At 36.3% G+C, this 24,577-nt stretch overlaps 1 protein-coding gene across 5 annotated transcripts in view; it reads left to right on the forward strand.

Annotated features, from left to right (window-relative positions):
- The window catches only part of LOC126821917 (apoptosis-stimulating of p53 protein 1), a 126,755-nt gene that overhangs the window by 71,617 nt on the left and 30,561 nt on the right, over nucleotides 1–24,577 (forward strand). Inside the window, exon 1 of one of the 5 annotated variants that reach the window (XM_050550538.2) lies at nucleotides 18,187–18,984. The exons of the other annotated variants lie outside the window; for them this stretch is intronic. Coding sequence (XP_050406495.1) covers nucleotides 18,880–18,984 — 105 coding nt within the window. The 5' untranslated portion in view covers nucleotides 18,187–18,879. Of the gene's footprint in view, nucleotides 1–18,186; nucleotides 18,985–24,577 lie in introns of those variants that run through there. 5 annotated transcript variants of the gene reach the window in all.

The raw sequence follows: 24,577 nt of genomic DNA on the forward strand, positions 1-24,577 counted from the left end.
AATGCATAGAGCTTGGATCTTCAGTTTATGGTTTTCGAATCCACAGTAAGGTAGTCGAATGCCTAACGGTGATTATTTTCCCAGGTTCCTAACAGTGAAAATATTAACAGTGATTATTGTCCCAGGTTAGACCCTGATGTTGGTAAAAAAATTTGCTTGGGATTTTCCGGCTTTTTCTCCAGCACAGCAATTTGGGGCCCAGCAAGGAACAGTGTCTAGTTTCTCGGGTGTTACAAAAAAGCATAAGTTCCACCTGTGTACATGTGGCTGTACCTTAGTTGTTAAAATTTACTCAACAGTTGGCAGAATCACTGGTGACCTTCCTAGCATACTGCATGACATTCACCTGTTTTAATTAGCCTAGTTGGTCCAACCTTGTGGGTTTCCTCCCACTGCTAAAGACTCCTACGCGCAAGTGAATTATTGAAATAAAATTGAACCATATGTTAGTCCCAACATGACCTGGCTTGTGTCGAGTGGACCTTAAACCCCATTTCTCTCTCTCTCTCTCTCCCATACTAGTCAGGAAAATGACCTGGTTGTCTTAAATTATTGTCAGTGTTTGGACAATTTTGACAGTGATGTTGTGTTAAACCGGATATTTCTTGAAACAATTGACAGGAAAAATCATGTATCTGTCTGACCTAGTGACAAGATTCTTGACAAAAACCCAGACATTTTTCAATTTTCACTGCAGATTTCAAACATGCAAACTAGAAATTTGATTTGGCAGCATGACAGATTGTCACCAAACTTGATGTTTGGATAATATTTGGATAGCTGCCAAAACTATATCCATGTTCCTTGTGGCAAAAATCTATACAATTTGTTCAACATGTCTGGTAATTTCTGTGTTCTAGATTTTTGAAATTTTAAAAGTGCGTACAGACCAGAAAGAGAAATAAAAGTCGCATTTAAAGATACATTTCAGGCCTAAAGAAAGACCTAAAATAGGCAGATTTAGCTCTTGCATAATGTATGTTTAACGGTTTGGGGCTCATGTAAAAAACAGAAAATTATTGGCAGTTAGACTTGTCTGGCTGTCTGTAACTAATTACTAATACTTTGTGCTGTCGATCTTAGAGTAAGATTAACGAGCAAGGCTTGATGTCTGTCTAATTAATATAATTAGTGTAGATATGTGCTGCTAATTGCTCACATTTAATTAAGTTTAAATTCTTCATGTGATAACTCGCAAACATTGATTGTCTGCTATAGAGTTTCACAGAAATTATCATAAAGTTAAAACGGAGAGAGAAATGGGGTTTATTTAGTGTCAACTGAACCCAGGACTTGGGGGATTGGATGGCTGAATGGTTAGCGTGTGCGCTCTGTATCATTGTCATTGAGTCAACTGGCGTGGTTTCGATTCCCCGGTTGTACGTGACAAGGAGTAGGGTTGCCTGTCCAACCTTGTGGCTTTTCTTCTGGTCCTCCAGTTTCCTCCCAATGCTAAAGACCCCTACGCACAATCAAATTATTGAAATAAAATTGAACCATATGTTAGTCCTGAAATGACCTAGTTTGAGTCGAGTGGAGGTTAAACCCACTATCTCTCTCTCTCTCTCTCTCCTCTCTCTCTCTCCCTCTCTCTCTAAACAAAGGACTAACATAGGGTAATACTTCAAAAATTGAAGTAAAAGCCCCTAGTGGATACAAATACTTACCTTATATAATCATAATATTTAAAGAATCGGCTTGCATATAGTGGTGTTGAATAGTTGAAGAAAACCTGAATAACTCACGAGGACCTGCTGGCAAAATTTTGAAGTTAAAGCCCTGGTTGAAACGGATATCATAATTATAACATTCATTTTAATTAACATGTGATAATAGTAGAAATAACCAATCTTTGGAAAATATATTTTGCTATCATATGCAGTACCGTGTGTACCTTACCGAAAATACGTAAAAAATTGACAGGTTGGCAGAATTTTGAAAAGAAAGCATATCCTATCATTAATTACTAAAATGTTTGGATAATTCTAAAAATTATCGTTATATTTGCAAAAGTTCTGTACCGAAAAAATACCTAAAGAATTAACAGGTATGCGAAATTTTGAGGTCAAATCCCTGGCTGAAACCAATCATAATATTCAAATTAATTAACATCACTATTACAGCATCGCATCATTAATTACAATTTGCATACCTGTATAGAATACCTGTTGATAATGAATTACCTGTCACTATTTGATTAAAGAGTTACATGTATGGAACATGTAAAGACTGCTCAACCTTGATTGATGAATTAATTAAAGGCAATGAGTTAGTAATGGTTTACATGTTCAAAGTATGCAAAATTTTGCCATCAGTAGGAAATTGGGTTCAATCATTCAATCAGGTAAATGTCTATTTAAATTTATTTAGAGAATTTTGCCAAGACAGCAATGTTTTCAACTACTGTACTGAACTGTCTTGTACATACATGCCAATGTCTGGACCTCTGTTTATTTTTAACCCATCAGGAAGACTAGGCAGTAGTTTCTTTATTAGCACCAAAAGTTCTCAGTCCATGTCAGAAGTTAACAATCAGTTGCCAGAACCCTTATTATTGCTACACTGCCCGGGCAAAATTTCCCTCATTACACACATTATGGCATATGACGGTCTTCATTAGCCATGGGGGGGTTGGATGGCCCAATGGTTAGTGTGTGCATGGTGTATCATAAAGTCTGTCATTGAGTCAACTGGCGTGGGTTCGATTCCCCGGTTGTACGTGACAAGTAGTAGGGTTGCCTGTCCAACCTTGTGGGTTTTCTCCGGGTCCTCCAGTTTCCTCCCACTGCTAAAGACCCCTACGCACAAGCGAATCATTGAAATAAAATTGAACCATGTCTTAGTCCTGAATGACCTAGTTTGTGCCGAGTGGACATTAAACCCCCTCTCTCTCTCTCTCATTAGCCCAGTCGGAGCAGAACAGTAGGACATTAAACTTCATTTCATTCTTTTTTGCAACATTATCTTAGAAAGGTTATCCTGAAGATGGAAAATAGTCTCTAGGTAAAATCCTCAAAACTGAACAAATTAAATTTTGACAAAACACCACATTATAAAGTTTCATTGGAAAGATCCTGAATATGATGCATATTGTTATGAGAGAATTAAATATTTTGATATATCGTCAAGCTAAAACAAAATTTGCGTAAGTCCGTTTTGAAACTAAATATGGTCGACATACTTGGTAAATTTTTAACCCTCAGTTTGGTGTCAATATTACAAGAGGACATCCGTATTTGTTTAATTTATCAAAAAAATGTAACTGAAGCTTAAAATAAAGGGGGGTTGGATGGCTGAATGGTTAGCTGTATCATAAAGTCTGTCATTGAGTCAACTGGCGTGGTTTTGATTCCCTGGTTGTACGTGACAAGGAGTAGGGTCGCCTGTCCAACTTCGTGGATTTTTTCCGGGCTTTCCAGTTTTCCCCCACTGCTAAAGCCCCCTACACGCAACCAAATTTTTTAAATAAAATTAAACCATATGCTAGTCCCAAAATGAGTGGACATTAAACCCCATTTCTCTCTATCTCGCTCAAAATAAAATGTCTGTACTTGATGATATAAAGTTAGCTGGTAGATTATCTATTGAATATCTTTAATTGTGTTAGAGATTTTAACTAGTAACACAAGTCGTGGAGGTCTATTAAACAAATCATAGTAACACCACAGTAGCTTAAAGTTTGACACAGGATTAGGCACATGGCTGGCACTAGGCCAAGTATAGGTTTAAAGAAGGTTAACAAATTGTCTTAAGGAATTTTAGTTCGACTTAATTTTGTAATAGAAAGAATGCGATTAGTAACTCCTATATATGTCTCTTCGGTAATTGTCACTATTGTATCTAGTTTAAAGGATAAATTGATATAAAGAACTGTGAGACATAGGTAAGATCATGTTTGATTTAATTTGGTTATTGACAGAATTCAACTGGTAACTCCTATTTGTCTTTTCAATAATTATTACTAATATATTTTGTGAGATTTTTTTTTATTAATATTAATAATAAGTAGAAGGTGTTTGTGACGATCGAGATACAGGGCATTTATGTGAACTCGCTACTTTTATTAAACTTTACACGATCAACCAGATTTGGTAATTTTCACTGATATATATATATATATGGAAATGTGGGCGTATATTGCCATCGCTTCTGTTCATCCTTTCGTCCGCGATCCACAATTTCATGCGAACAGACTACAGACTATATTTATTATTTGATCATTTTGAAATTTATATATGTTGTTTACATTAGTGAGATGAAGAATCCTATTTAATTGTGAATGCTCTAATGGCAAGTTATTATCTGAACTAGGAGGTTGGATGACTGATTGGTTAGCAAGTGCGCATTGTATCATAAGGCCTGTCATTGAGTCAACTGGCGTGGTTTCGATTCCCCGGTCCTACGTGACAAGGAGTAGGGTCGTCTTTCCAACTTCGTGGGTTTTCTACAGGTCCTACGTGCAAGTGAAATAAAATTGAAAAATATGTTATTCCCGAAATGAACTAGTTTGTGTTGAATGGATGTTAAATAACATTGCTCTCTCTCTCTCTGTGGATCCTGCAGTTGAAATAAAATTGAACCATGTGTTAGTCCTGAAATGACATAGTTTGTGTCGAGTGGACATTAACCCCATTCTCTCTCTCTCTCTCTCTCTCTCTCTCTCTCTCTCTCAATCTCTCTGTATTTAATCTTACAAGGTCAACCATATTTGTTTCCTGAGTAATTTTCACTAATGTATATAGTTTTGATACCAGCAAGTAAAAGAGTTAGATGTAGGTAATTACATGCAAGGTATTTATGTATGTACTGAACTCGTTTCTTTATTTAATCTTACACGATAGACCATGAAGATTCTCGCTCAGGAGATAAACAACACGCAGTGACCTTTTATACAAATGTAATGAAGAAGATTGCTGAACAAACATGGTGACAGATAGTTTGACGTAGAGAAAATGGACAGTTACGTTTTGTCCTGGAGTGGACACTAAGTTGATTGGGGTGAAACGGCCATGAGAGTTTTAGTAAACAGATTAACTAGAGAGGTGTTAGTACAGTTCTTTTACAATGTGATGAATGACGATTACTCATCGAGCAACACTAATGTCATACATTTTAAATAAGTTACCTTGATTTATTTTTCAAGGAGAGAGAGAGATGGGGTTTAACATCCATCAGGCCTGGAAATAGGTTTTAGATGTACCTGACTAAATGTCAGGCACTAATGAAATAGTACCTGACATTTTCAACTTAGTGCCGAACATGTATTAATAATATCAGTGTTGGACAAAATGACAGGCACCAGAGGTTTAGTGCCTGACAAAGCCTGAATCTGTGCCTGACATTGTCTGTGACAGATGCCTTCTTTCCAGGCTTGACATCAAATCTACACAAACTAGGTCATTTCGGGACTAAAATGGTTCAATTTTATTTCAATAATTCGTTTGTGTGTAGGAGTCTTTAGCAGTGGGAAGAAACCGGAGGACCTGGAGAAAACCCACGAGGTTAGACAGGTGACCCTACTCCTTGTCACGTACAACCAAGGAATCAAAACCACGCCAGTTGACTCAATGACATACTTTATGATACAACGCGCCCATCCAAACCCCATATTTTTTAAGGAAGACAGTTGAAGTTGAATCTTAAAAATCTAAAAAAAAATGTTTTAGTTTTTGGAAATAATAGATTTACATTTAATTCTTCAATGTAGTTAGTTGTATAAAAATAATTTCTGTACATTTTGGGGGGAAAGTAAACGTAAAGATTTTTATGACCTTAAATTATTTATCTTACTGAATACAGGGTTGTGACAGGTTCAAGCTTATTACATTCATAGATTATAACCCTTATTTGATGTTTTTGAACTTCGACAACATTTCACATTCTGAAACAAAAAACTGACGTGCACCTGTGTACTTGTTAGTGTGCACCCTACAGAACCCTTAATAGTTGGAATTTGATAAAAAAAAATTTGCAGGGAAATGCTGAGAATTAGTGTGCACTCTAAAGAACTCTCTAGTTGGAATTTAATAAAGAATTTGCATGGGAATGCCGAATAGTTGGTATTGAAACATAGGATGTTAAACCACATTTTAGTTTTGAAACACTGATATTACATGTAGCTGTAGTCAGTGTTAAAAAGTTGAACAGATTCAAGGTTTTATGCCTGATGGAGGAGCTGCTGTGGCTCAGTAAGTCATTGGCTCGCTAACAACTGAGGTGAACATAAAAGAACCCTTGACAGTTGAAATTCGAAATAAGAGTAGGCCGTAGTGCCGCTGTCTGGGCAAAATTTCCCTCATGGCACACTGCATGGCATATGCCCGTCTTCATTAGGCCAGTTGGGAGCAGAACAGTAGGATGTTAAACCCCATTTCATTTCCTTTTTCAAAAACTAATAGTCAGTGTTGAAAGATGGAATGATTTGACCAGATTCTAGGATTGATACCTGGTGCAATTATTACAGGTAAGAGATGTTCAGGTGAGAATCTGTAGCGACAAGTTGAAGTAGTTATCTTGACGAGATTAATTGATTGTAAACAGGTAAACCGACAGTGAAACAGTGTCTTCATATCGTTTTGTGTCAATTTCAATGTCGTGTGAAACAATTTTAGATGGTCATCCATCTTTTTACGACATGGAACAATTCATCAAAAGGTACAATGTGACCTTTAACATGTGACTGTCCATTGTTACTATAGCGATGTGAAGAGGTGTGGTCCACGGTGATCTTTTCAATCCCTGTAGTTTGCTCATCCTTTCATTTCTTTATCCACAGTACGACTCGCTATGGCCTTGAAATACAGTTGATTATAGTTTTCTCGTGAAAGATCTTGATCTAAATATTGGATGATTATAGTTTTCGTAAGGAAGATCGCCATCTAGTGGATTTTCTAATTTTCTCAAGGATCTTGATCTAAATGATGTTTGATTTCATAGTTTTCGCCAGGAAGATCTCGATCTAAACACTCGTGGATTTTATAGTATATTATGAAGACCTTGATCCAAATGCTTGTGATTTTAAGTATACCTAGGTTATGACCAAACATGCGTTTAATCTATGCTACTGGTATATATAACAGGAATATTTAAATTCATTTTAATATGGATGTTCAGGAATAGATATTAAAATTAATCTAAACTTTATTTGAAATCAGTGGATGTTGGTGTACAGATATTGAAGTTCATTTTGTGTATAATTTTAGTAAAGATACATGGATGTTTACGTATATATTCAAGTTTATTTATGCTAAATTTTTGCAGAGATCCATGGATGTTCCGGTATAGGTTTTTCAATTCATTAATACTTAAATTTAGCAGAGGTTCATGGACATTCGGGTATAGATAAGGAGAAGTTATTGTGTGGAACTGACGAAACTGTGGATATTGTTATACGGAAATATGTGTCATACAAGCTGTAGGTTTACATTACCAAGATATATTAACAGGAAATAGATCTAACAAGTTGATGATCTGTATTTAATTTGTAGAAATCATTGTTTCGGACAGAGGATATTGATATACAGAAAAAATTAAGTGTCATTTAAACTGGTAATGATGTCAAATCGCTTGTACAACTTAGACACGACTGTGACAATAATAAAACACAATTTATATAGAAAACAATCACTGAGTTTATTTCACACTACGTTTCAACAAGTTCCTCTTGTCGTTCTCAAGTAAATAATGACAGTATAATAGCAAGAAATCAAATTATATACAACAAGGTAACAAAAACAATAACTAATATGAAACTATCAAAGGAATAATAAAAAAAGAACAATAATAACAATACAAAATTGACATCAAAGATACGGACAGTTTGTATTCTTGCAGACATTTTGTACCTTCCCCTACAACTTTAAACTTGAATACAGATAGTTTTCGAAGTTAAAAGGCTGTGAAGTGTTAACTTAAACTAAAGTTTGTGGATAGAAGATGCGCTTTAATGGACAGTTTTGACTCTTGGAACAAAAACTACTAATGCACTATGTTTGTTTACGTTGCTGTTTTTTCTCTGAATCGTGCTGAGATTGACTACCTGTAGATTACGACATGAATCAGCGTCTAGCAGGTAATTGTTTTGTTTAAAGGGAAACAAATCTAAAAATTAAAAAAATAATTGAATAAAAAACAAATAGCTGTAAATTTTTGCACCTGAGCTGAATTTTACAAAATAAGTTTATGTTAGAAGTTTGTTGAAAACAAATCTAAAAATTATAAAAAAAATGGATAAAAAATAAATGACTGTGAATTTTTGCACCTGAGTTGAATTTTACAAAATGAAGTTTATGTTAAAAATTTGGTTTAAAGGGAAACAAATCTAAAAATTATAAAAAAAAAAATATAGAAAAAAAAACCCTGTAGATTTTTGCACTTGTGCTGAAATTTATAAACTAAGGGTCATAGTAAGATTTGATTACACTCTAAGTGACTTAGCTGATATAGAACGGTGATAAAGAACAGTATTGCATCTTTTTTTCTTAAAAGAATTAAAAACAAATTGGTTTTTAGTATTTGCACTTGTGCTGAATTTAAAAAAATAAGTTTACCAGTATGTTAAATTGTGTAGCACACTAAGTGACTTAACAAATAAATGAAATGAAATGGGGTTTGACGTCCTACTGTTCTGCTCCTAAACTGAGCTAATGACAACAGGCCATACAGTGTGCTATGAGAGAAATTTTGCTTGGGCAAAAGCACTATGGCCTACTCTTATTTCAGTTCCAACTGCCAAGGGGTCTTTTATATGCACCTCAATGTATACATGGGACCTCGATATTTCGTCCCATCCAAACAACTAGACAGCTGACCTTGTCAGGCCGTCCGTCCTGCACCACTGACAAGGGGAAACCATGTTGGAAAATCTTGATAAACTTTCTTGGCCAATGCAGGGATCGAATCGAACACATGACCTCCAGGTTAGCGAACCAATGTCTTACCCACTTAGCCACCGTGGTTCCTGACTTAACTAATAAACAGAGAAAGCAAGAAAAATGGAGTTTAAACATACAATTTAACATAAGGTAGCCTACAACTTTATTTCAATAATTTGCTTGTGCTTAAGGATCTTGAGCAGTGGGAGGAAACGGACGACCTAGAGAAAATCCATGAAGCAGGGTAGACGACCGTACTTCTTGTCACGTGGGCATCACGTGGCTAAGTGGGTAAGACGCTGGCTCGCTAGCCTGGAGGTCTGGTGTTTGATCCCTGCATTGGCCGAGAAAGTTCATCCAGATTTTCCGGCGTGGTTTCCCCCTTGTCAGTGATGCAGGACGGAGGGCCTGACAAGGACAGCTGTCTAGTCATTCGGATGGGACGAAAAACCGAGGTCCCGTGTACAAATTGGCGTGCACGTAAAAGATCCCTTGGCAGTTGGAATTCGATATAAGAGTAGGCCGTAGCGCCGCTGTCCAGGCAAAATTTCCCTCATAGCACACTGTATGGCGTATGCCCGTCTTCATTAGCCGATATTAGGAGCAGAACAGTAGGACGTTAAACCCCAATTCATTTCATTTCATTTCATTTCATTTCATTTCTTGTCACGTACAAGGGGAAAATTTGACAGATAAAAAAATCTTAAAAAAAAACAGCGTATCATGTTTTTGTGACCCGTCCCATGTGCTGATTATTTTTAGACTGTTTTGAAGGTATTTTTAGACTTTTTTGATCGTATTTTTAGATGAAATATTATACAGATAGATTGTTGATGTATTTACACTTGTGCAGCAAAAGCATGCAAGTGCCTCATGATGTGCTGAATTTGTTTTTATGCACTTAATGTGAAAGTAGGCAAGGAGGTTCACATATTTGTACTTAATTTTAAAAAACCCTGCATACTTTTCCAGGTAAACTATAATAAATCTATATAATGATCATCATTAATATCAACATTTACTCCTCCCCCCCACCCCCCGGATACTTTCCCAGGTAAACTATAATAAATCTATAAAATGATCATCATTAATATCAACATTTAACTCCTCCCCCCCACCCCCCGGATACTTTCCCAGGTAAACTATAATAAATCTATAAAATGATCATCATTAATATCAACATTTAACTCCTCCCCCCCACCCCCCGGATACTTTCCCAGGTAAACTATAATAAATCTATAAAATGATCATCATTAATATCAACATTTAACTCCTCCCCCCCACCCCGCGGATACTTTCCCAGGTAAACTATAATAAATCTATAAGATGATCATCATTAATTATCACCCAATCAATAGCTGATTGTTAAGTACCGAGATTGCCATGATAACTGTCTCAATTTTCAGTCCACCAATCCAAGAGTGGTACCCTTATTAATGTTTAAAGAATGTCAATTAAACATACATTATGCAAGTGCTAAATCTACCAATTGCAGGTCTTTCTTTAGGCCTGAAGTGTTATCTAAATTATTAATTAGGCATTAATTAACTTATCCAGACGATAATCAAGTCTCATTGGCATCACTAGCCTGCGATATTTACTGGATTAAAACCCAGTTTGCTGCTTCTGATTAAATCAAAAAATTGATAATCAAGACTATGTTTTTTATCGCACTGACTTTAGTAATGATGATCGAGGCTAGGCCCAAAATTCAATCGCTAAATACTCGGTTCAGGTGGATCAATTTGACTGAAATTTTCAGCGAATTCCCTTTACGTTATCTAGTTTTTAACTATTATAGTGAGAACTACCAGCTCTTTATCTAATCACCAATAATGTTTCTTTAAATATTGAAGTCAGAAAAAAGACCTGCAATAAACAGATTTAGGTTTTGTATGATGCATCTTTAAAGTTTATCAAGGATATAGATCGAGTTATGTTAATCTTATATCGGTAGGTAGGGGGATATTGAGTAAATATGAGCATAGTTTGTACTAAGATAACAGCAGTGTCACCTATGATGTATCGCTTTACCGCAAGATGACTATTTGATCAGTCAATATTATCAATTGTTTATCTATCAGCTTGTGTATATCTTCGTCTTCTATTGCACTCAATTAACTTTTGTTCATTTCGTTCAATCCCAAATGGGTGATCATGGTGGCTAAATGGGTAAGACGCTGGCTCGCTATCCTGAAGGGTCAGGTGTTTGATCCCTGCATTGGCCGAGAAAGTTCATCCAGATTTTCCGGCGTGGTTCCCCCTTGTCAGTGATACAGGACAGAGGGCCTGACAAGGACAGCTGTCTAGTCGTTCGGATGGTACGAAAACCGAGTTCCCGTGTACACATTGGCGTACACGTAAAAGATCCCTTGACAGTTGGAATTCGATATAAGAGTAGTCTGTAGTGCCGCCGTCGGGGCAAAATTTCCCTCATAGCACACTGTATGGCATATGCCCGTCTTCATTAGCCCAGTTTGGAGCAGAACAGTAGGATGTTAAACCCCATTTCATTTCATTTTCAATCCCAAACGTATCTGAATCCAGTAAATATCGCAGGCATCTTACTGTATGACATCGTGCGTTGATTATGGTCTGGATAAGTTAATTAATGTCTAATTAATAATTTAGATAACATTTCAGACCTAAAGAAAGACCTGCAATAGACAGATTTAGCTCTTGCATAATGTATATTTAATGAAGAAGAGATTTTTAGTGTTAACCCTATAAATTGACCTGGTTGTGCGGAGGATATGTTAAATAAAATCCTATTTCTTTTCCTGTCTTTAATATTGTGTTATTTCTTGAATTCTACAGCAAGAACACAAAGTGGATGATCATAAGGCCTATATATAGTTGATAGATTTCATGATATGCACGGCTGGGATGGGAACAATCTTATACTGGTATATGTATACATATAAATACCACCTGCTGTGATGGCTGACAGAAAAAAAACCCTTGGCAAAAAATCAAACAAATTATTTGTAGTTTTATTAAAGAGGGAGAAATGGGGTTTAACGTCCACTCGACACAAACTAGATCATTTCGGGACTAACATATGGTTTAATTTTATTTCCATAATTCGCTTGCGCGTAGGGGTCTTTAGCAGTGGGAGGAAACCGGAGGACCCGGAGAAAACCCACGAGGTTGGACAGGCGACCCTACTCCTTGTCATGTACAACTAGGGATTCGAAACCACGCCAGTCGACTCAATGACAGACTTTATGATACAGCCGCGCACGCTAACCATTCAGCCATCCAACCCCCCGTTTTATTAAAGAGGTTGTAATATGTTTGTTATACTCTACTGGATATATTACTATAAACTCTGGGGATTACGTGGCTAAGTGGGTAAGACGCTAGCTTGCTAGCATGGAGGTCGGGTGTTCGATCCCTGCATTGGCAGAGAAAGTTCATCACGATTTTCCCGCGTGGTTCTCCCATTGTCAGTGATGCAGGATGGAGGGGCTGACAAGGAAAGCTGTCTAGTCGTTCGAATGGGACGAAAAACCGAGGTCCCGTGTACACATTGCTGTGCACGTAAAAGATCCCTTGGCAGTTGGAATTCGATATAAGAGTGCTGGTTTGTAGATGTACGGGATATATTACTATAAACTCTGTGATTACTAAGGGAGGTGGATGGCTGAATGGTTAGCGCATGTGCGTTGTATCATAAGGTCTGTCATTGATTGAGTCAACTGGCATGGTTTCGATTTCCTGGTTGTACGTGACATGACAAGGAGTAGGGTCGCCTGTTCAACCTCCTTCCACTGCTAAAGACCCCCTACGCACAATCAAATTATTGAAAAAAAATTGAACCATGTGTTAGTCCCGAAATGACCTAGTTTGTGTCGAGTGGAGTGGACGTTAACACCAATCCCAACCACCCTACCCCGTCTCTCTCTCTCTCTCTCTCTCTCTCTCTCTCTCTCTCGTTTCTAGTGCTGGTTTGTAGATATACAGGATAGATTACTATAAATTCTAGGTAATGAAACATATGAGGGATAGGCCATATGCAATGCTGGTAATAGGTGCAGGCTAATGAAGACAGGTTTACGCCATGAGGGGAATCTAGCCAAGACCACGGCGCTATCACCTACTCTTTATTTCGAATTCCTACTGTCAAGGGTTCTTTTATGTGCACACCAATATGTACACGGGACCTTTGTTTTTCATCCCATCCGAATGACTATACATTGTCCCTTGGATTGAAAGTCCGCATTCACATTTTAACCAGGCTTCTCTAGTCATTATCAAGCTATAAGTGTGTTAACTTTAAAGTTGCAATTTCATATTTTTAAGTTATATTTTTAAAATTTATTAAAATAAAGTCTTAAAATAGATGGTATCAATAAACAGTCCTACCTTGTTAAAGAATAATCCTATTAATCCTATAATTCACTATTGCCAGTTGAGAAATTGGCAAAAATATCATTTTGAACTTCAAATTCAAACGTTTGAAGATAGCTATTCCATGGGGGGGGGGGGGGCGGGGAATAGAAAAACAAGGGAGGTAATTGTGTTATTATTTCCGGGGTCAAAGGATTTTTAAGAGGGAGAATAATACCTATGATAGTATAATAGTGAGTTGACAACCTACTGAGCAAAAGACATAGAAATAATTATATTTTGACTTTCTTAGAAAATATGAAATTATCGCTTTAAAGTTTGGATTTTAGAGAAAATCCAGATTGAGATTATTTAAGAATGATGATTAACAGGCCCCACACACATTAAACCATGGTTTGTTAGCCATAGATTACCTCATGTAAGGAGTTACCTAGTGATCTGTTTAAGTTCAAAGAAAAGATAACTCTAATCAGATACTTACAGTTCTACTCGAATCGTTTATAATTTCAAGAAAAACAGACGTGATGTAAGACAGGATATATATTACCCAGGTTCACCTGTTTATACAGGTAATATCCGGGAATATTTTCTGATTGTTCGTGATGATGTTCAGGTGCGCTTCATTGTCAGGTAAGAGAAGTTATTAGAATAATTGATTCTTAAAGGCACAGCGGGTTGGGTGGCCGTGTAGTCTAACCTGTGGGCTTTAGATCATAAGGTCTGTCATTGTTCTTGACGATGTTCAGGTGCGCTTCATTGTCCGGTAAGAGAATTTATTATAATAATTGATTCTTAAAGGCACAGTGGGTTGGGTGACTGAATGTTCTGACCTGTGGGCTTTAGATCTTAAGGTCTGTCATTTTTATAAGTTATTATAATAATTGATTCTTAAAGACACAGCGGGTTTGGGTGGCCGAGTAGTCTAACCTGTGGACTTTAGATCATAAGGTCTGTCATTGTTCTTGACGATGTTCATGTGGGATTCATTTTCTGGTAAGAGAAGTTATTTTGATTCTTTATTCTTAGAGACACAGCTTTGAGTCGAGTTGGGTGGTTTTGATTAAAGCTTGTATGTGTCAAGAAGTAGGGTTACCTCCTAACCTCGTGGTTTACTTATATGGTCCTCTGGTTCTCTCCCATTGCTAAAGACCCCTACGCACAAGCAAATTATTGAAATAAAACTGAACCATATGTTAGTCCCAAAATGATCAAGTTTGTGTTGAGTGGACGTTAACCCCCCCTCTCTCTCTCTCTCTCTCTCTCTCTCTCTCTCTCTTGCAGTAATCTTAGTAATAATTTAGCATTTAGCAAAAGACAAAGTCGGAAATTTAGGGATGGTCATGGGGAAGTCGTTTTAGCTCCCTGCCAGCTACCGTCTATCCTTCATCATAATGTTTTGTTTACACAATTCAGATACCGTGCATAACTGCAGGGCAATTTTTGGCAACTGCAACTTTCTGCAGACTTTCGTTCATGTTTAAATTAAACAATTCCGCTACCATGGAACTAGAAAAACAAGAAACATGTAAACAGTTTACATTTTAAAGATTACGTTATTTCCATTTCAATATAAATACAGATGTATATGGGTTAAAGACTTGGTGAAATTGTGTTTGTCTATTTTTCGTTTTGGCTCAGATTTTATTTCTTGCATATGAAAAGATGGGGGAAGTGGTGGGCGTGAGGGGTGGGGAGGCCTTCGATGAACTATTATCATTGATTTTGCTGGTCCGGTAAACCTCTTTCCAGATTGCATTAATCGTGTTAATGTTGAAGGTACATTTATATCTTAGTCCTGAAATGACCTAGTTTGTGTTTAATGGACATTAAACTCTATTTTTCTCTTTCTGTAACCACTCGTATATATAGAGTGATGATTTGGACTTGTATTCTTTGAATGGCATTTAGTAATTGGAACATAGTCGAATAACACACTATTTATGGATAAGAATTACAATGGTTTATTTCACTGCCACGTTTCAACAAGATTTCACAAGTCGTTATCAAGCATATAACACAAAAATCTTGGACTTGTAATTGTATAGGGTAATGATTTGGGCTTGTAACTGTATAAAGTAATGATTTAGATTTTAAAAAATAGAGCTGTTTAAACTCAAAGTTGTCAATTTTGTGTTATGAAATGAAATCCAGTGGAGAAATGTTAAGTATTCTGATTGTCACGGTTGACCTCTTTTAATAAATAATAAAGAATGCCATTGAACATTTCAAACTGCTATATTGAATCGTTTGACAGTTGTACCATTTATTATTCCATGCTGAATCAGCCGAGGGAATTCTTCATTATTCCACTTACTTATCAAATATTTATCATTAATGAAAATGGCATCAGCTAGAGATTGATTGTAGGTAGTGAAATTAAGGAATTGTTGTGGTTAATTAAGTGTAATAGTGTATTAAAGAAAGGAATCATGCATTGATTAACAAGTACAATGGAAAGTTTGTAGGCGGAATGCCCACAGTATCCAAGGGACTTGTTTTATTTGAGTAGCTGGTGTGTTATTGATTGACAATAACAAAAAATTAAAATACAATGCACAGCTTTTTTTTTTGTAAAATTGATTGGCAGATAGATTGTTCAGGAGGGTTAAACAAAGAATTAATTGTCTTCTCTTGGTTTTGAAACGAAAAAAAAATTTGTAACACATTTAATATTTTATATATAGATTTAGATAAGTTTTATATACATCTATAGATTTAGATAACCATCATGGATTTTGTATATGAATATAAATCGTCTTAGATTAGTTTATTCCAAAAAATTGTCATTTATCGTGATTTGCAATCTTTAATTTGCTGACTTTACATAAAATTTTTTAGATTCAGTGATTATACAGGTAAGAGACAATCTGTTTCCGATATATTCGTATCATTTTCTTCTTGTGGATTGAGTGTGGAGGTGCGTGGTTGTTGAGCAATTGGGGTACTGGATTCTTGACCAGAATGTTGATTGTTTGAATTCTAGTGTTAACCAAGATGAACCTTAGGTTGTCAGGGATAGTGTCTGCATAGGGCTGAAAAGAAAAATGGGCTTAGTCAACCGGATGGTATGAAAAACTGATGGCTGTGTGTGCATGTAAAAGAACTCTTATCAGGTAGAATATGAAGAAAGTAGACAGAAACACTGCTTGGGCAAAATCCCCCCCCCCCCTTGCATTGCACACATAACTATAGAAATGCTCATTACCTTTTGTTAGAAGCAAAATGACTGAAGTAAAGTGTTCACAAGACATTAAACCACATTCTCTGAGATCATTTCACATGTATGGCAGAATGGTTAGCACGTGCGTGCTGTATCGTAAGGCCTGTCATTGAGTCAACTGGCGTGGTTTCGAATCCCCAGTTGTACGTGACAAGGAGTAGGGTTGCCTTCCAACCTCATAGCTTTTCTCCGGTTTCTTCCCACTGCTAAAGACCCCTACGTGCAAGCGAATTATTGAAATAAATTAAACCATCTGTTAGTCCCAAAATGACCTAGTTTGTGTCGAGTGGATGTTAAACTGCATTTCTCTCTCTCTCTCTCTCTCTCTCTCTCTCTCTCTCTCTCTCATTTCACATGTTTCCCAAGAACGGCAAGATGACCACCTAATGCACAATTAATACTGACCCAGATTAAAATGGGTGAACTCCTTTAACTGAAAATGTCTAATTGATTTAATTGATGTCAAATTAAAATAACAATACCAACACACAATTCTATTATATTAAGATCATTGAATCGTAAACCAATTAGAAACTGATTCTCTTCATTCTGTACAAGAGACAGAGTAACAAATATCTTTTCTCTGAATGGGCCATAATAAGTTAGAGCCAGATCATCGTTAAGGTATGTCAAAAGGTCAGTAATTTATGTTATTCGGGCAAAGTTTTTTTTTAAAAAAAATTTAAAAACCCAATCAGCCACCCAACCCATCTTCAATGAGGGGGCTGCGATAGTCGAGCTGTAGGGAATGAGTAAAACCTTAGGTATTTTTCAAGTGGGTTTTTACTTGCCCTAACTTCCCCATGGTAGTGCCTGTGGGGCATACAAGGCAAGTGTGCCTAATCATTTGGATGGGACAAAAAAATATCAAGGTCTGCTTAAAACCATCCTTAGCAGTTTGAATTTAAAGGAGAGACCTGAAACTGTTCATTATAAGTTGAGGAATTTGTGTTTATTGAATAACTAATTTACAGGGGGGAAAAAAGCATTAACATTCTAAAAATATTGCCAAATTAAGAACTTTGAATAATTTTATTTAATTATCCTTTCTGTGATTTGTATTGGTCTTTATTCGATCAATATAAAGGTTTTAATATATTGATCTTTGTTTCTTATCAATTTTCTCGCATTTAAAGATATTATGTCATCATAATCAAAAGGTGCATATTTATTAAGTTCATTTTAAAATGTTGTCTTGATTTACAGGACAGTTCATTTTAAAATGTTGTCTTGATTAACAGGCCAATTATGTCACAAGTAACTTATTTAATGTTTGTACATCAACTTTCAATATTTGGTTTGATTAGTTCAAACAATTTATTTTGACGTATTTTGTGATTAACACATTATGTACTTGAAACATAATGTTACATAACATTACCAAACGTAGAATGCTAATCCACAGCTTACCCCTTTCCTTGCCAAAAATAAATGAAGCCCGAAGTTTTAACAATAGCCTAGGATAATGGGAGTGGAAGTTGAAATAACTTGAGTCGAAAAACAGACTTAGTCAACACTGGCCTCTTATTACGACCAAAACAATTACATGATCTTTTATTGAGCTCGCCATGTTTGCCTCAAGCTCCCTCAATAACTTTCATCTTGGCTATAGCCATTCTTGAAATACCAGTTCACGATTGGTGAATTTGAATAACAAAGCTCCAATGGCTGTTTACCTGAGGTTTTGAGTAGGAGACAGAATACGGACATCAATTCTAGTCTATTGTGACACATTCTTAAATGACCTGGTTTCAACTCATGATAGCAAAGTAAAGGTGGCGGCCATATTGGTTCATTGTATATATCTATACCTGTGTGACAATCAATATGGTGTGACAAGCTGTCTGTTCGGGAAATAGGATGACGGAGATATTTCACTCGTAATAATTTTGAATATTTTGATTTAAACTGATAACATGTGAGAGGCCATTAGTCATTTAGTGGTTTATATTATCTACCTGGATGTCTCACCTGACATAGTTTACCTGTATTACTATAAATAGCCACAGGGCAACACACTACCATTCACTCATATATAGAATCAAGAAAGGAATTTATTTCATTCATTCAGACATTTATTTCAAGGGGACAGGTCAGAGATATTTTCGAGCTGTGAACATTGGATTGTAGACATCTCATTCGATACAGCGACAACATGGATTTCGGTTTTCTTTGCTGAGAAGTGATAGAATTTATTTAGTTATTCAGTAAAAAACATTAATCTTCAATTTCGAGAGATTTGTTAAAAAAAATAAGTGGCTTACATGAAGTTTCAAGTAATTCGGTGACGTTTTGTGTTTTTTTGTGACGTTTGGACAGTGAGTGATGTTAGTATGTAAGCTGTCAATCAAACTGGCTAGTCTACATGTTGTATGCAAATTAAAAGCGAAGACTCCTAAACCATGTGCATTTTACTGGGAGATTTAAAGCAAGATGGCAGGAAATCATTTCGAGTATCGTATGTATAGTGAGGAGGAAGATTGGGATTTACGGACATTAAAAATACTGAATAAGGAACTAGAAAATTATCTTAAAATGGTATGTATAAAAAATGTTTTAAAAAAGAGAGTTGAACAGGACCTTTTTTGTGGGGTGGCAGTTTGTGTTTATATTTGTCACAACTGTTGAAGTACGTTCAGGAGTCAATCGAAAGTCGATAGCAAGACAATTGTTATTGTCTCCTATCGTAAATATTGTTAGAATCTGAAAATATAGACTGTTTTTTCATCAAGAAATATACTGTTTTCAGTCCATAAATGTATTTGGTTTCATTCAATCTCCAATTTCTACTTATTTAGTTTTAATTCAGTCTGATTCAGCAACAATAATAATCTTGGTTTAGTATCAGAATTAAACTTTGTTTAAATGCCATCTTGAAAATGAACATAGGATTAACAAGACATAATTCCCAGGTTGTTAAATTCTTTCGATGGAATTTAGGAATTAAATTGAAATACACAGGTCACAGAATTGAAATTTTATTTAAATGCCATCCTTAAAATGAAGATGTTTTACCGGTAATCCCTGAATAACAATAGAATTAAGGAGACATTATTCGCAGATTGTTAACTTGTTTCAATGGTATTTAGTAATTTGACATGAAATACAAAGGACACAATTCTATAGAATAAAATTACTGTTTTATTACTCAATGACAACAATAGTATTAAAAAGATGTTATTCCCAGTTTAATTGATCAATTTTATTTAGTAATTAAATTTGAAATACACAGAACACAGTTCTATAGAATACTGATTAGACTAGCAGAAAAAAGGATTAAAAATTGTTTCAATCACACTGAGTAATTGAACTTGAAATACAAAGAACACAATCCTATGGAATATCATTACTATTTAATACAGAGCTCAGTTATAAACACTTGTCCTTAACCGTTTATTCCTCTGCGCGCAAGCGAATTGTTGAAATAAAATTGAACCATGTGTTAGTCCCAATTCTCTCTCTCTCTCTCTCTCTCTCTCTCTCTCTCTCTTAAAGGTTTATTTCTGGGAATATTTTAATGTGGTTTCTCTTGCCTTTAAAATTATCAAGCAAAACCGAATGACAACGATAATACAGTAATAGTATTCCATACAATTGAATCCAGTTTATTGTGAAGGATCCTGTTGTATCTGGTTGTATATTGGAGTCACCTTGAATAAAGGATAAAACCATGACTTTCATCAAGGCGTGACGTGAAACCCGAGTTGTCTGGAGGTCACTTTCAAATTTTTAAAATTTTGTTATCAGAAGCAACCTACATGTGCCATCCAAATTGATGACCTTTATGTCTTTCTTACATGTAATCCAGAATATCCACAATCTCACACCATGAAAATGGAGATAACTTCAAATTTTTGTTATCTACAGCAATATGTATACATGTGCCATCCAAATTAATTACCTTTATGTTTTTCCTACATGTAATTTATGTCATGCTATAAGATATTTGTAACTTAATCTGTCAAATTTCTACCCTTCATGTTACCCTAGCTGTACATGAAAGAACAAAATGTGAAATGGGGTTTAAAAGTCCTACTTTTCTGCACCGACTGGGCTTTTGAAGATGGGCTTCTGCTATGAAGGTCAGATATGCTACAAATGGACTCTAGCATGTTCCACACAGCCCAATATTAACTGGTGGAACTGGGAGGGACTACCACCCCAACCCCTCCCACGGCCCGCACACATATAAATATTGGTTTTTGGGAGCCCAGACGGGAGCTTGTTCCACATGCATGGGATATTGTATTTTTGTCCCATCCACGCCAGTTGACTCAATGACAGACTTTATGATACAGCGCGCACACGCTAACCTTTCGGCCATCCAAACCCTCCCTCCCGAAAGAAATGTATATCAAGTTAGTAGTATCGTCTATAAGCCAAGACATAAAAAGTAGGTTATGATTATTGTCAAACATTTAATCTTGTATACAGCGATAATTATATTTATCGAGGGAGTTATCAACTTGACGAGGCTATTGTCATAACATGTACTTCACATAGTCGTTTAATCATTGCAATAATTAAAACCACATCGTCTTAAATGGACAAATATGGGCCCTGGTTCAGAGAGATGTCAAACAGAATGAGCACTCCTTAAAATCAGGTGATCTTGGACTTCAGATAGATGTCTGTCTATAAGATATCTACCATAGAAATGTGGGGTCCTTAAAGTTGATGGGGGGTTGGATGGCTGAATGGTTAGCGTGCGCGCGCTGTATCATAAAGTCTGTCATTGAGTCAACTGGCGTGGTTTCGAATCCCCGGTTGTATGTGACAAGGAGTAGGGTCGCCTGTCCAACCTCATGGGTTTTCTCCGGGTCCTCCGGTTTCCTCCCACTGCTAAAGACCCCTACGCGCAAGCGAATTATTGAAATAAAATTTAAAAAAAAACATATGTTAGTCCCGAAATGACCTAGTTTGTGTCGAGTGGACGTTAAACCCCATTTCTCTCTCTCTCTCTCTCTTAAAGTTGACATCATACATTCTTTGTGGCATTTTGCTGAGTAAATGCTCGAGATCTTAACTCAATGATATCAACTGATAATGTCACCTCCATCAAACCAAGGTCCAGTGTACACATTGGCATGCATGTAAAAGATCCCTTAGCAGTTGGAATTTGATATATGAGCAGACCATAGTGCTGCTGTCCGGGCTAAATTATCCTCATATCACACTGTATGGGGTATGCCCGTCTTCATTAGCCCAATTGGAGCAAAACAGTAGGACGTTAAACCCCATTTCATTTCATTTATTTCCTAGTTTGTTCCTAGTTTGATGTTGTTCCAACCTCGTGGGTTTTCTCTGGGTCCTCCGGTTTCCTCCCACTGGTAAAAGACCCCTACGTGCAAGCAAATTATTGAAATAAAATTAAACCATATGTTAGTTGCGAAATGACCTAGTTTGTGTCGAGTGGACGTTAAACCCCATTTCTTTCTCTTTAGTTTGATGTTGTATCATTTATATACATAGATTTTTAATGATATATATAAGATAAAGAGATAAATAGGGTGTGGTCTATTGTTACTGATCAAGGTAACAATCTACCTGTTTACAGGTGTTTCTGTACAGATAGATCTATATATCAATATATATTTTCTGCCATCCACATTATATAGGCTGACATATATTTAGGAGCCACGGTGGCCCAGTGATTAAGGCTCTGACTCCCTAACGAAGATGTCTCGGGTTTACTCACTGTGCTGGCCGAGATAGTTCCTAGGGACATTACTGCGTGTTAAGGTTGGAGGACAGTGTCTATATATAGTCATTGAAACTTTGATGGTTAGAATCCAAAATAAGCCCAGTCGGTGCAAAAAAGTAGGATGTTAAAGCACATTACATGTAGTAAAATCATACAGTTGGGATACTTGGTTTGTTACTGGTGTAGTCGGGTATATTCCATCGTATGTAACAAGAGGCAGACATGCTGTATCTAAATATTGGAAACGGTCCACCCATATTATAAAGTACCTAAATATTTAATACAAACAGTCCACCCATATTATAAAACATGTTATCTTACAGTATTTTGTAGCTATTGTTTGTCTGTTGACATCAATACCCTACAATCATTACTTCTAATCATGCTAATTAACAGTCTGACTGGATACAGTACCTAAATATTACAAACGGTCCACCCATAGTATAAAGTACCTAATGATATCAAACGGCCCACCCATATTATAAAACATGGTATCTTTACAAACGGTCCACCCATATCACAGTACTATGTAGCTATTGTTGGTCTGTTGACATCAATACTGTACAATCATTAACTCTATATCAAACTAATTAAGAGTGAGACGAGAGATAATTTCAGTGGGCTTTATGTGTTCTGTCTTTTGATATTTATTGTTGTTGATGTCCACCCATTTGATAAGATAATTATTGATTTGTAATATAATCAGTGTTTATATCAGGTTTCGATAATCACATCCATTGTTAATTGTCAACAATCAATCGTATATTTAGAACGTTATTTACGTTGATCAGGCTATCACAGTTAGGCCATCACAATTAGATTTTTGTTCCCTGCGAAAACCAACAATTTTCTTGAATGGCCGTCCTAAAAATCCCCAGCTGTACGTGACAAGGAGTAGGGTCGCCTCTGCTAAAGACCCCTACGCGCAAGCGAATTATTGAAATAAAATTGAACCATATGTTTGTCCCGAAATGACCTGGTTTGTGTCGAATGGATGTTAAATCCCATTTCTCTCTCTCTCGGTGCATTCATGTTAGTCCCGAAATGACCTGGTTTGTGTCGAGTGGACGTTAAACCCCATTTTTCACTCTTTCTCTCCCCTTCCCAAAAACTTTAGTTTCCAGAATTGAGTAGCTATTTATTTATCAATACCTGGAAGAACTAAAAGATAAATTAGCTTGGCCTTATATGGTATTGTGAGAAAGTTTTTGATAACAGAAATAGATAAGAATGTTTTTTTTTAATGACTCATTTTGTCAAGTATGATTATTTTTATTTTGAGGAAAACTTTGTAATTCATTCTTCCTGTTAAAAGGTATAAAACTCTTTGAATTGTGTCAAGTAATTTGGTGGAAGTGGACATTAAGCCCCAGGAACAAACTGAAGTAGTTATTTTTAGTTGAAAACTTACCTGTGTATAATAAAATGGTTTTTAAAATTGAAGTCTACCCTTGGATGGTTTTCAAGGAATAGTCCTAGGGGTCAGGGTTTGGGATGGAGATGGGGGATGGTCTGTAAAACGGACTGTAAATGGTGCATTCTAGAGATATCCTGAGTATGAAACTAAAGCCAGTGGAAATCTTACCAATTCCTCAAAAACAACCTAAATTCAACACTAAAAAGGACCCTAGGAACTATGTGATATCATTAAATTCAAGGGCCTCCCCGAGTCTATGATGCTTGTAATCCTGTGTACACATCAGCATGCACGTTAAAGATCCCTTGACAGTTAGAATTTGTTATTTTAGTAGGCCATAACTGTCCGGGCAAAATTTCCCTCATAGCACATTGTATGGCCAGTCAGAGTAGAACAGTAGGATGTTAAACCCCATTTCATATGATTTGATCCCAGGCTATACTATCTGTAGTTTATTGATGTGCCTAAGGTTTGTCTAACTGATTATTTTGTTAGTGGTAATCTGTTAATTAGTGTTTATATTTCACACCATGTTGGACGTGAAAGTTTATTTCTTTAACACGTCTGTGTTTATAGAGCTGTATATAGATCTGACTACAGAAATGATAAAATGACCAATTCTGGCTTCCATTGATTACAGAAATAATAGACCAATTCTGGCACCCAGTGACTACAGCAATGATAGACCAATTCTAGGGGGTTGAGGATGATGCGTTTCCTCATTATCAAAACTGCCCCCCCCCCAAACTGCCATAACTCGCCCAAGTCACAGAACTGTTGTATGTTCCTGGAATTGTTTACAGCTATTTATGTGACTATGGCAGAGGGAGCATTATGTTATTATATTTTGCGTTTTTCGGTTCATTGTCCGGTGCATGTCAAAATTTTCGGCATAGCACACCGCATGGCATATGTTCATCGTCATTATTTGTTGGTGCGGAAAAAAGTTGGAGGTTGCTCTACATTTCATTTCATTATTTATGTAGCAACAGACATTCCAATTTGTTAAT

This window comes from Patella vulgata, chromosome 5, assembly GCF_932274485.2.
Source record: "Patella vulgata chromosome 5, xgPatVulg1.2, whole genome shotgun sequence".
In the NCBI taxonomy this organism is placed as follows: Eukaryota; Metazoa; Mollusca; class Gastropoda; family Patellidae; genus Patella; species Patella vulgata.